This window comes from Dicentrarchus labrax, unplaced genomic scaffold (genome assembly GCF_905237075.1).
Source record: "Dicentrarchus labrax unplaced genomic scaffold, dlabrax2021, whole genome shotgun sequence".
NCBI classification, from domain to species: Eukaryota; Metazoa; Chordata; class Actinopteri; family Moronidae; genus Dicentrarchus; species Dicentrarchus labrax.
In genome coordinates this window covers 13,457,763-13,469,932 of record NW_026136720.1, presented here as the reverse complement: position 1 = coordinate 13,469,932, position 12,170 = coordinate 13,457,763, and the positions used below count along the sequence as shown (strand labels likewise).

Here is a 12,170-nt window from a genome sequence, read left to right as displayed (position 1 = left end):
AAAGAATAGATGTAGTCTGTCTAATATCATAATAGTCTTGTAATTAATTTGAGTTACTGCCAACAACTGTGTGTGTGATACAGGTGGTAAGCCCAACCATCAGCTCCCCAGTGTGTCAGGAGCAGCTTGTCGAGGCCGGGAAGCTGGTGGACCGCTCTGTGGAAACCTGTGTCAAGGCTTGCCGGTCGGCCAGCGATGATGGCGAGCTGCTGAAGCAAGTCGGGGCAGCAGCTGGTGTGGTGAGCCAGGCCCTCACTGACCTGCTGCAGCATGTCCGCCATTATGCCAGCTGTGGAGAGCCCATCGGACGTTATGACCAGGCCACAGACACAATCATGAATGTGACAGAAAACATTTTCACTTCAATGGGTGATGCTGGTGAGTGCAAAAAAGAAGTACTCGAGGCTAGAAAATGTTGTGGGTGAATTCCCTTTAAAAATGCTTTTTATCTCAAGTTGTTTGGTGTCTCTTCAGTTCATCTGTTTACTCACAGTGGGGACAGTAATAAATCAGGTGACGTTTAATGAATACCTGCTTTCACTTGACTTGTTCTCTTTTGGACTTCATAACATGGCCTCGAGATATTGTGTGTATTTGTGTCCATGTTAAGTGATCTGAAATACCTCAAGCTCTTTGTTATGGTTCGAGCCATGAGGCTGAAGAATTTCCAAACCCAGCCAATTCTCAAGGGGTTGTAGGAAACATGTCATCCAAAACCACTACAGAGCTCTCAATCTGGTCTCAATCAGCATCAGGGAAGCTTTGAAACTTAAAGGGAAACACATGACCTGGGCATTTTTGGAAGGACAAACCTTTTACCTTCTATAAATCAACGAGGTGAAAAAAAAGGAAATCTGTAGCAGAAGATTGGCATTCAGTGATTCGAGTTCATTCTACAGATAGTGTATTGGTTGAGTCCCAAGGTCATTGAATGTAGGTTGTAAATCACCTAGATGTCTTGTCTTTCATATACTTCTCTGGGTGTGTTATTTCAAGCTGTAGGTGGGTGTTTGGGAAACACAGCTTTTTATAGCAGGTGTGTGGGGAGATGTTACATATATTCCAGAGACTTTCATTTGTATAAGAGAGGATGACTCACTGGAAACCTTCAGCTATAAAAGTTCATGAAGGTGAAAACAATAATGTGTCTCCACAATACAAGGACACTTACAGAAATGTCTTAGTGATGCACTAGGGTTGGGAGATATGATGATATATACCATAAGACGATATTCATTTGTCAACTGTCAGAGAATGTGTCACACCGTTTCTACTGAAATAATTACCCCTTCAATACCTCAGGTCTAATTAGGCTGCTGTGAGGAACGCTGCAAATCAGCGAACAAGACTGCTTCAACTCAGTATTGGATGTACAGGATTTTTATATCAAATAGAATTTCATATATCTATCTATCTATCTATCTATCTATCTATCTATCTATCTATATATATATATATATATATATATATATATATATATAAATATATTTAAATCATCACATTAGCCCATTTCCATTGATCTCTACAGTTTCTACTGATCATCCAGAAAATTTTATATTTCACAATATTCAAACAGTATACTGGTATACTGGCAAAACTCTGATATGTAACCATCAGCCATCTTTATGAACTTACATATAATATGTCTGTATGTGTGAACAGGTGAGATGGTGCGTCAGGCCAGGGTGTTAGCCCAGGCCACCTCTGACTTGGTCAATGCCATGAGATCTGATGCAGAGGCCGAAGTTGATGTTGACAACTCCAAGAAACTGCTGGCTGCAGCCAAACTCCTGGCTGATGCCACAGCTAGGATGGTGGAGGCTGCTAAGGTGAGAGTGTCACAATATAACGCAACAAATATGATTGATTATTTGCTTAAGAATGTAAATAGTAATGTAATTTAGTGAAATGCTTAACTTAAAACCCTAATTTAATATGCTTTCTGTCATTATTAGATTTCTTTTGTAGTTTAATAAGTCCTTCATTCTAAATTAGTTAGTTAATTAGTTAAACTCCATTATAAACCGTTTGATTCACAACAAATTGTGCATCTTATTCAGCTTTTCTCTTCTTCTGTCAGCACTGCTATGATGTTCTTGCATCTCTAATGTCATGCGGAAAGTGGGTCTAAAAGATGAACTGAACTGAAATGCTTTAATTTGATAGAATACACATTTTGGCATTACTGTATGCACTAACTACCAGCATCATGTTGCATCCAAAACAAAAATGTGTGCAGCATCATCAGTGACTCTTAATAAGCCCCTGGCACTGTTGAGCAGGATATTATCAGTGTGAAATACCCAGGCAAGAGCAACACTGCTTATGGCACATTAGATGTTTTTGATCTGTGACACATTAATCACCACATCACTGCCGTTATCAAAGAGGAAGTGGGAATCTGGTACTCACGGTTTCCTTGGAAACTGTCAGAAAGCAGACAGAGCTAAATGCCTCTTTGCATCTATTGTGCAACGTGTATAACCACAGTTGTTAAACCTTATTGCTGAGATCTGATAGCTACTGTTGTACACTGTATGGATGTGTCATGATCATATGTGTGTGTGTTTATGTTCTCTCAGGGGGCGGCTGCCTACCCAGAGAATGAGGACCAGCAGCAGAGGCTCAGAGAGGCAGCTGAGGGGCTACGTGTAGCCACTAATGCTGCAGCTCAGAACGCCATAAAGAAAAAACTGGTCAACAGGCTGGAGGTGAATCATAAGAGTCAACATGTTCTCATCCATGTGTCTACCCTTAGCAGCAAAGACAACACGCAAACATCTCTTTCCCACTTTTCTTCATCCCTTTAGTATAAGCAAAGTAAAAATGGAGTAGAAATAAATGGAGAGTGTAGACATTAGGATAAAGGGAACACATGATAGAATGCGAATAATAAAATGCCTCAGCAGTCATTTGTACAAATACGGCCCATTTACTATATTTTTCTGTGTTGTTTCTCTTTTCCTGTTTCCTGAAGTGAGCTATAAATCCCATTAGTGCTGTGAGTGAACTATCTGAGTGTAAAGATCTGTGTTTAGCCTTTGGTATCAGTTTGCCCCTAATGACTAGCCCCTCTCTGCTTCAGAGCACCCAATGTTCAATTTCCCAAACACATAAACTATGCATTACCCAAGGCTGGGATCAGCCTGCTATCAGACATATATCTCAGTCCGCCTCCTTTCATCAGATGGTCACAGTAATGGTGCTAATGGTTGACTCCATCAAATAAATGTGTGAGCCAATGGAGGCCAAAGTGTCATGAATCTGCAAGTGTGCATGTGGCAATTATCACATTCACATTTAGGCCCCCTAAGACCCCTTTAATCTTACCTTTTGTCTCCTGATACAGTGTTATTAAGTTGCTGTGCAGATGTGCACGTGCTTTTATTTAGAAATAAATACAGCATTCCATATAGAATATTAAAAATATAGAGACTACAATACAGGTTTTCTATTAGTATATTGTTATAATTTATTCTGCGTTTCTCCTTATCCACTCAACAAGGAATGTCTTCTCCCTCTGTTTTTAATCTTCATCACTTCGCAACTTGTCTTGTTTCTCTGAATTAATGTGAGCTAAGCAGTATATTTTTAGTGCTTTAGTCTTGGAAACATGGCAAGTGGAAAGCAATGCTCTTATGAAATAAAGAATGAGCATTGCAACCCCACCCATTTCCCTCTTCTTACAAAACGCTTGGCTTGTGACGCTTAGTTCGATGAGGACAACACTGTCTAAGTACAAAACATGACAGCATGATACTGCACAGAGTAAATAATGTTACTCTCAGCCAGGCACCACTCTCTTACTTTAGCCTAAATGATTTCCATTTGTATCTCCTGAACAGATAGCTGCTAAGCAGGCAGCGGCTGCAGCTACTCAGACCATCGCAGCTGCTCAAAATGCTGCTGCCTCCAACAAAAATACTGTCTCACACCAACAGCTAGTACACAGCTGCAAGGTATGATCACACACTCTTTTTACTTTTGTATTAAAAAATAATAAAAATCAAATGTGTGTGCTTTGGTAGTCTTGACAGCTCTTTTCTCTTTCAATCATGATGATGTGGATATGAAGGATACATTAAAGGTATGTTTGAATGCAGGCAGTAGCAGATAGCATTCCCCAGTTGGTGCAGGGGATGAGGAGCAGCCAAGCCCAGCCAGAGGAACTTGGTGCCCAGCTTGCCCTCATAATGGCTAGCCAGAGCTTCTTACAGGTTAGATCTTTCACCATGACATCGTCAGCAATTATCAAACTCTCTGTCATCAGATAAACAAACCCTGCTTCTTTATAAAATTGCTTTTGAAGTTGTTGTTTTTCTGTCACCATCCACTTAGCCTGGAAGTAAGATGGTGACGTCTGCAAAGTCAGCAGTTCCAACGGTGGCTGACCAGGCTGCTGCTATGCAACTGGGCCAGTGTGCCAAGAACTTGGCTACCTGCCTGGCCGAGCTCAGGACTGCCACCCAGAAGGTATCTGTACATAACACTGTTAGAGATAGCAGGATTCATCTCACTGATGCAGGACATTTGTTGCTATATCTGTGAAATGTTTGTTGTAAGGCTGCACTCGGATAAGCCTCTTTGATCTCCTGTAGAGATACCAAGCACAGTATATAGGCATCCTGTCTGCACTGCATAATGTATAGGAGCATGTAAGTAACATTTATGTGTCCTTTGAAGGCCCATGAAGCCTGTGGTCCTCTGGAGATCGATTCAGCCCTCAAAACTGTACAGACACTTAAGAGTGAGCTTCAGGATGCCAAGATGTCTGTCATTGATGGCCAACTCAAACCTCTTCCCGGGGAAACGGTCAGTACAACATCTACTGTGAAGTTCAGTTAATACATTATGGAATAGATATCAAGCTGTAGAAATACCAACATGATGAGGAGATCACAACTATGAATCTAGTGGTTTATTTGTTTGTTCTGTTGCTCACACAGCTGGAGAAGTGTGCTCAGGATTTAGGAAGTACATCTAAGGCTGTGGGCTCCTCCATGGCCCAGTTGCTGACATGTGCTGCACAAGGCAATGAACATTATACAGGTAAGAGAAGTGTATTCTGCACAGTGAGCAGGCCACAGATGCTGAAGTTGCCATTTCATTAAATTATTAGTAGGAGGAGTAGTTACATTGCCGGAGCCGATAGCTCTAATAAATATATATTTATGCATTGCTGACTGTAATTTTATTGAAAAAAGTTTCTTTAAACTGTGCCAACTGGCAGTGTGAGGAAAAAGCAGACAGAGAAAATGATGACTCCTTTATGTGTGCTATCGCTATTGCCTTAAACTGAACCCTCTGAATTCAGCATGGCATGGCTGTTTTGCTGTCATTTCTGGCTCAATTGAGGATCTCAGGGGAGGAGAGATGAAGACAGATAGAGAAAAGCATTTCTGACAATGAACGCTCCCAGGCAGCACTTCATGCTGTGGCCCAGGGTGCTGCTCGCTACTCATTAATCTTATTTTCACTAGATTTAACATTCCATCAGCAAATGGCTCCACTTGGCTGGTTAATGCAATTTGATGCAATTTGCTGCTTTTCTTCTCAGCTCTGTGTATAATAAGTTAAGGGCACCTCCCATGCGGGGGCCATATTTATTATATTAACTCATTTATTTAAACAATGAGGGCATTTCAGTATCACAGTTTGTTCTCAGTGTGGTACAGCTAGCCCCTGCCAGCTGATGTGCACAATGCTATTACAATTATGAGTCGGGAAATACACATACCTCTCGGTTTGTGATGCTTAAGCGAGAATGCTGCAGAAACTAATGAGACTGAAATTAATTTGTTTGGTAAAATGTCAGTCTCAATTTCTACAGAGACATGGTTACTTACTCTCACTACATAACAACGTTCAACACAGGAGAACGTCAACATCATGTTTCCTGTATATCTGTAAAATATTATACCTGTGTAACATCCATAGTTAGTACAGTAGATCTGTTATGCACATGAAATGGTTAGGTTGTATCACATTCTTATATTTACTCATACTGTTATTATACTGATAGTATTTGGTTGGCTTCATGATATTCTCTCTGTTGTTGTCCTTATGATCGTTATCATCATTTTAACGTGTGGATGGTTGCTCACAGGTGTGGCTGCCAGAGAAACGGCACAGGCTTTACGGACATTGGCTCAGGCAGCCAGAGGAGTGGCAGCCAGCACCAGGGAGCCCCAGGCTGCAGCTGCAATGCTGGACTCAGCCCAGTATGTCATGGAGGGCTCGGCCATGCTGATCCATGAAGCCCATCAGGCCCTGGTTCATCCAGGAGATGCTGAGAGTCAGCAGAGACTGGCACAGGTAGCACACTGTAGCTCCCAGTTCTATATACCCCTGAGGCAGTGATAGTCATGTAGCGATCATATTGTTCCTCTCAGGCCCCTCTCCCCTCTACTGATTTGTAAACATTTCTTCTTTCCATAACAATCATCCCCTCTAAGCGTTGCTATTTTCTCTCTGCTCTGTCTCTCGCTTGGTATTTCTCTCTCAGGAGTGCCAGAATAAAACTGCTCATTCTCCTGTAGCCCTTCAGGGGATAAACATATTGTTTGGCATATATCTGTGACAGCAGCATAAATTAGTGACACAGATTGTGCACCGCTGTGAGCCCAATTTGCATTTGAGATTTTTTTTGCTCTGGGACTTTGTAGTGTACAGCACATTGTTAAGATGACTAATGGCAGTCCATCGACTGGGCGTTGTGCTATGTTTCAGGTGGCCAAAGCAGTGTCGCACTCCCTGAATAATTGTGTGAACTGCCTGCCAGGCCAGAAGGATGTTGACATGGCCCTCAGGAGCATCGGAGAGGCAAGCAAGAAGCTGCTGGTGGACATTGTGAGTCAGGCCTAAAACTTTTTTGGCATTTAGTGTATTTTTATTTACAAAAAACATTTGTACTGAACACATACATTAAAATAGCCCACCTAACTAAACTTCAGTCAGGACCACTTCGTCAAAATATCTTATATCCCAAGCAGAATTACATTTGGCGGTATGGCTCTGTTCTGGGACCTCCTTGTCCTTCCGCGTGCCTAGTGGAAAACCTTAAGGCAGGAGAGCACACCTCCCTGCCCTTCCATGTGCATACATGGAAAAGTTTAAGACAAGGAGAGCGGCAGCAGAGACCCCCAGGTACAGAACAGAGCAGCATCAATGGCAATCAGAAAATGACATTGATTAATTAGAAATATAAAAGGAGGAGCTGGGGTGGAGGTGGGTGCAAAAGGCTTGTAGAGGAAGCAGCAGAGATAGGCAGGCAGGCTAAAGCAGCTTAAATAAGGCGCCATGTAGATGTTAGCCAATTGGATGCTTGAGGAAATCAGGTGAGCTGTCAGCTGACTGTGCATGGTATCCAATGGGAAGCTTAGAGGAATCAGCTGATGTATGTTTATGACTAGCTGTGATCGTATGATATAGCTGTAACTGAAAGCTAAGCCTGACTTCGTGCCCTGCCTGAACTAACGCTATGCTCAATAGGTTATTTCCATTTGACTTGATTTTTGATATGTGTATTACAGTATACCCTAATTTATGTGTCTCTTGTCTTTGAAGCTCCCTCCCTGCATTAAGACATTCCAGGAGGCCCAGACTGATCTGAACCACACAGCAGCTGAACTCAACCACTCTGCAGGCGAGGTCGTCCACTCCTCCCGTGGAACGAGCAGCCAGCTGGCTGCGGCCTCTGGGAAGTTCAGCCAAGACTTTGATGAGTTCCTGGATGCTGGCATTGAGATGGCAGGACACACCCAAGTAGGTTTCATGATCATACAACCCCTCCACACTCCACTGAAACAGTTCAACGGTAATCCACTGCCACCAGTATTTTACTTGTGTATAGGTGCATTCAAACCTTCATAAACATAAAAGTCATAAATACTGAGTGGCCGATCTCATATTTTTGTGTGACTAAATTACCTGCTACTTAAGTGATTTGTTAATTAGACATTTTTTATGTAATTCACTTAGGCACATGATTGTTCCAAAGAGCAGTAACACAGTCAGATGTAATGAGATCTTGTGATGTTCTTGTTCTGGTTATTTTCTCATTAATTTGGAAAGATCGTCTGGGATTGGAGTTGATGTAGCATGACACCCAAGCTTTAATCAGGCTCAAAGAGGCCTGCTGAGTGAGGAAATAGGATATAGGTGGTAGGGACACATTAAATGCATTCTTTCCAATACTTTATCCCTTGACAGCTGTTGCTGATACAATGAATACTGTGTGTATTTATGATAATGTTTAACAGAGCTCTAAATCCATCTTAAAATCACCTGTATTTTTCTTATTCCTTGCCTGAGCAGAGCCAGGACGATCAGATCCAAGTCATTGGTAATCTGAAGAACATCTCCATGGCGTCCAGTAAGCTGCTGCTGGCTGCGAAGTCTCTCTCTGTGGATCCAGGTGCCGCCAACGCCAAAAATCTTCTAGCTGTGGCAGCAAGGTGCGATAATATGCAGATAGCATCTTACATGTATCAGATACTCTCTTCATTTCTCTGTAATCAATATCAAACAGTAGTTTCTAGTAACTTGAACCATTGTGTCCTAAATATGTATTCTGCTCCTGATTCGAGCCTGTAGAAAAGTTGTGAAAAATGTTATACTTAAATGTCACAAGACATCTCCCTGCTGCATATGCATGCCACTCCTAAGCTGTGTCTGTTAGGCATTGCTAGAGGGAGTAGGTATCTTTTCCCCTAGTGAAAAGCCAAGCAGCTGGTCCCGCAGGGCTTTGGGCCTGACTGACTTCTCTCTGTCTAATTAGGAAGATGGAAGCTTTGGCTAGGGCCTGTCTGTGCTCAGCAAGGCTGAACACAAACTCAAGACAATCTCGGCACTCCTGTACGCTGCGTTAGCCTATCTCAGTCAGAGGCCAGCAGTGGCATGCTTGAATAGGGGAGCTAAAAGCATGTGTGAGTGAGGGTGAGTGAAGCCAGTCTGTGCGTGCATGCAGAGTATACATGTGAGAGCTAAAAAGACTGTGTGGCTGCCTGTGTGTTTCAGGGCAGTGACAGAGAGTATTAATCAGCTGATCACGCTCTGTACCCAGCAAGCAGCAGGACAAAAGGAGTGTGACAACGCCTTGAGGGAGTTGGAGGTAGCCATCCTCACACACACTGTACCACACACAGACTTCTTCTCTTCAGGCCTGTTTTCTGTTGCCTGTACATGCCTATTTTAATCAGGGAAACTAGGTGGATCAAATAACTGAAAGTGACACCTAAGGCTGTATATTATAATAATGTATCAAGGTATATACTACCTTCCAATCAGCTTAATTTACATTTATTATGTTCCCTTTTTCTGATCTAAATTAAGTTGCTGATTAAAGTGTAAAATCAGTTGTGTGTCCATTGTAGTTTATTATCGTCTCTGTCTGTGTACAGGCTGTCAGAGGCCTCCTAGATAATCCCAATGAGCCTGTCAGCGAACTCTCCTACTTTGACTGCATCGAGAGCGTCATGGAGAATTCAAAGGTACAGGCTTTCACAATAAAAGCGTGAACTGTATACTTTAACTGTCATAGATATTTTACGTAGTAGCCAGCTGAAGATCTAATTTGTAGTCCATTTCCAAACGCCTCAGGTCCTAGGAGAGTCAATGGCAGGCATTTCTCAGCACTGTAAGACAGGTGATGTGGCAGCCTTCGGGGAGAGTGTGGGTGTGGCGTCCAAAGCTCTGTGTGGGCTGACAGAGGCTGCAGGACAGGTGAGAACACAGTATGGTACTAACTCACTCTGAGTTACCATGCATCTGCTCTCATCTCAGCTTTCTGCTCTTCTGCTATCTTTTTCTGCTTACCCTGTTTTGTGAAGAAATAATCACTTTATATTCAAATCAGGAAAAACTAATTGTTAAGCATTTTAGGTTCAAGGTTCAAGGTTGTTTATTGTCATTTCAACATACAGAGTACACAGGAACGAAATGTAATTTCTCGCAGCCCAATGGTTCTATATAAATATGAATAATTCACAAAAAAAAGAAATGCAGCAATCACAGGCATTCAAACACAATACAGATGATAAAAGCTTGGGTAACGGTAGTGCAATGTGCATATCTGTATGTGAGTGGAAATAATAAACAGTGCTTATATGCTCTCAGAAAGCTCCCCTGTTATGCACCATGTATACAATATGAAGCTATTTATGTATCTATTTATGCACCTAAGTATGTATGTATGTATGTATGTAGAGAACGTGGACTGCATGCGGGGGGTGTTAGCTTGTCTGTGACAACAAATAGGATCTTGGAGGACAATATAGAACATGTGTAGTGGCTAACTGAAACATTAATATGATTTTTGTTTCTGCCCTGTAGGCCTCTTATCTTGTAGGTGTGTCTGATCCCAATAGTCAGTCAGGCCATGAGGGGCTGGTGGATCCCATCCAGTTTGCAAGGGCCCACCAGGCTATACAGATGGCTTGTCAGAACTTAGTGGACCCAGCCAGCAGTCCATCACAGGTAAGAAGGTCTATGCAGAGCTTGAAAACATTGCAGGACGATTCCCTGGCATATGGGGACTTCACTCGGGACAGTAGTGTATATAGATCTCTTGTGACTTGAATTAAATGGCTCATTAAGTTTAAAAACCCTAAAATCGATCTGAATGTCTTTAATAATTCACTCTGCACACCTAACTGGAATGCCTCATTTTATACAACTCTGCTTCCAATTTGTTGGTGTTTGTTTGTTTGTTTGTTTGTTTGTCAGGTCTTGTCTGCAGCAACAATTGTAGCAAAGCACACCTCAGCTCTCTGTAACGCCTGCCGCCTGGCCTCCTCTAAGACATCCAACCCTGTGGCTAGGAGGCAGTTTGTCCAGTCAGCCAAAGAGGTGGCCAACACCACAGCCAACCTTGTCAAAACCATCAAGGTCAACTCCCCAACCGATCAAAACGTTGAGTGTAAATTTGTTACAGAATCTTTTCGTCACGTGAGAAGCTTTGAATGTGTGTAGAATTCGGTGGCTTACAAAAAAGGACAAATATTCATATGACGTTGTGATGTTGTCTTGTTTCAGGCTTTAGATGGGGATTTTTCCGAAGACAACAGAAATAGGTGCCGCGTTGCTATGACCCCACTTCTTGAGGCTGTAGAAAACCTGTCAACATTTGCCAATAACCCTGAGTTTGCAAGCATCCCAGCTCAGATCAGCAATGAGGTAATCATCCATTTTGATGCTTGTTCGTTATACACTGTTTCTTACCTTCTCTGTTCTTTTTTCACTACTCCTACTGAGGATTTTGAAGTTACACTTCAGAGAGATTCAATGAATGTGTTTGCGACTGCTCCACTCACATCATTTGAAACAGAAACTTATATATGAGCCAACACAGAAAGGTTTGTACACCGAACATGGTGGGGGGCTGCAGGATTGGATTGAGGTCCAATTTTCTCTTTTCTTTTAATGTCATGAAAAGACTCAAAGAGAAAGATGGATTTTTATTTTTCAATCTGAGTGGAACAAGTTCTCGCACAGTCTCCTAAAAGCTTTATGGCTGTAATCTTTTGGAGGGCAGTGTTTAACGGCACTCTCTCTCAGTACAGCTGCTCTAATCTTCAGCTTGTTAATCTAATTGTCGAGGGAGGCTTTGGCTCGGATCATAAGGACTGAAGGTGTTTCTTCCTGCATGTGTGTAAAGCTGTCTTTCTAATCTTATCCCTCCCTTTGATTGCACCTTTGATCTCTCCCAGGTAGTCAAGGAATATTAACAACTCTGTCATACTAATGTGGTTTGCTCTGTTGAGCTGTTACCTGGGCTGATGTTGCACCTGCACAAACCTTTTTAATTTCCACAGGGCTCCGCAGCTCAGGAGCCTATTGTGCGTTCAGCCCGCTCCATGCTCGATAGCTCCACTTACCTTTTGGAAACAGCCCGATCACTGGTCCTCAACCCCAAAGATCCTCCCATGTGGTCCATACTAGCTGGTCACTCCAGAACCGTTTCTGATTCCATCAAGAGCCTCATCACCTCCATCAGGTTGGTATTAATCCCACCTACTGTCACATCTGTCTCTGCAGGATTATCCTGAATCAAAGTGTATAATGGTTTGCTCGCAGTCGGTGAAAATAAATGTTTCTGAAACCAGAGGGCTTATTCTGCGATGTCTGTTCAGCTAAGCAATAAATTGCCACATTAGTTTATATCTGCTGAG

General features: G+C 42.4%; 1 protein-coding gene across 4 annotated transcripts in view; it reads left to right on the top strand.

Annotated features, from left to right (window-relative positions):
* Positions 1–12,170, top strand: part of tln2b (talin 2b) — a 79,941-nt gene that overhangs the window by 48,304 nt on the left and 19,467 nt on the right. For 3 of the 4 annotated variants that reach the window (XM_051382213.1, XM_051382212.1, XM_051382215.1), the window contains exons 19-37: positions 84–378; positions 1,663–1,829; positions 2,583–2,711; positions 3,846–3,959; positions 4,104–4,217; positions 4,339–4,473; positions 4,684–4,812; positions 4,947–5,049; positions 6,107–6,315; positions 6,730–6,849; positions 7,567–7,764; positions 8,317–8,456; positions 9,019–9,112; positions 9,402–9,491; positions 9,601–9,723; positions 10,333–10,476; positions 10,726–10,911; positions 11,035–11,175; positions 11,814–11,995. In XM_051382213.1, coding sequence (XP_051238173.1) covers positions 84–378; positions 1,663–1,829; positions 2,583–2,711; positions 3,846–3,959; positions 4,104–4,217; positions 4,339–4,473; positions 4,684–4,812; positions 4,947–5,049; positions 6,107–6,315; positions 6,730–6,849; positions 7,567–7,764; positions 8,317–8,456; positions 9,019–9,112; positions 9,402–9,491; positions 9,601–9,723; positions 10,333–10,476; positions 10,726–10,911; positions 11,035–11,175; positions 11,814–11,995 — 2,813 coding nt within the window. The remainder of the gene's footprint in view (positions 1–83; positions 379–1,662; positions 1,830–2,582; positions 2,712–3,845; positions 3,960–4,103; positions 4,218–4,338; positions 4,474–4,683; positions 4,813–4,946; positions 5,050–6,106; positions 6,316–6,729; positions 6,850–7,566; positions 7,765–8,316; positions 8,457–9,018; positions 9,113–9,401; positions 9,492–9,600; positions 9,724–10,332; positions 10,477–10,725; positions 10,912–11,034; positions 11,176–11,813; positions 11,996–12,170) is intronic. The other variant, XM_051382214.1, reaches the window with a different exon arrangement.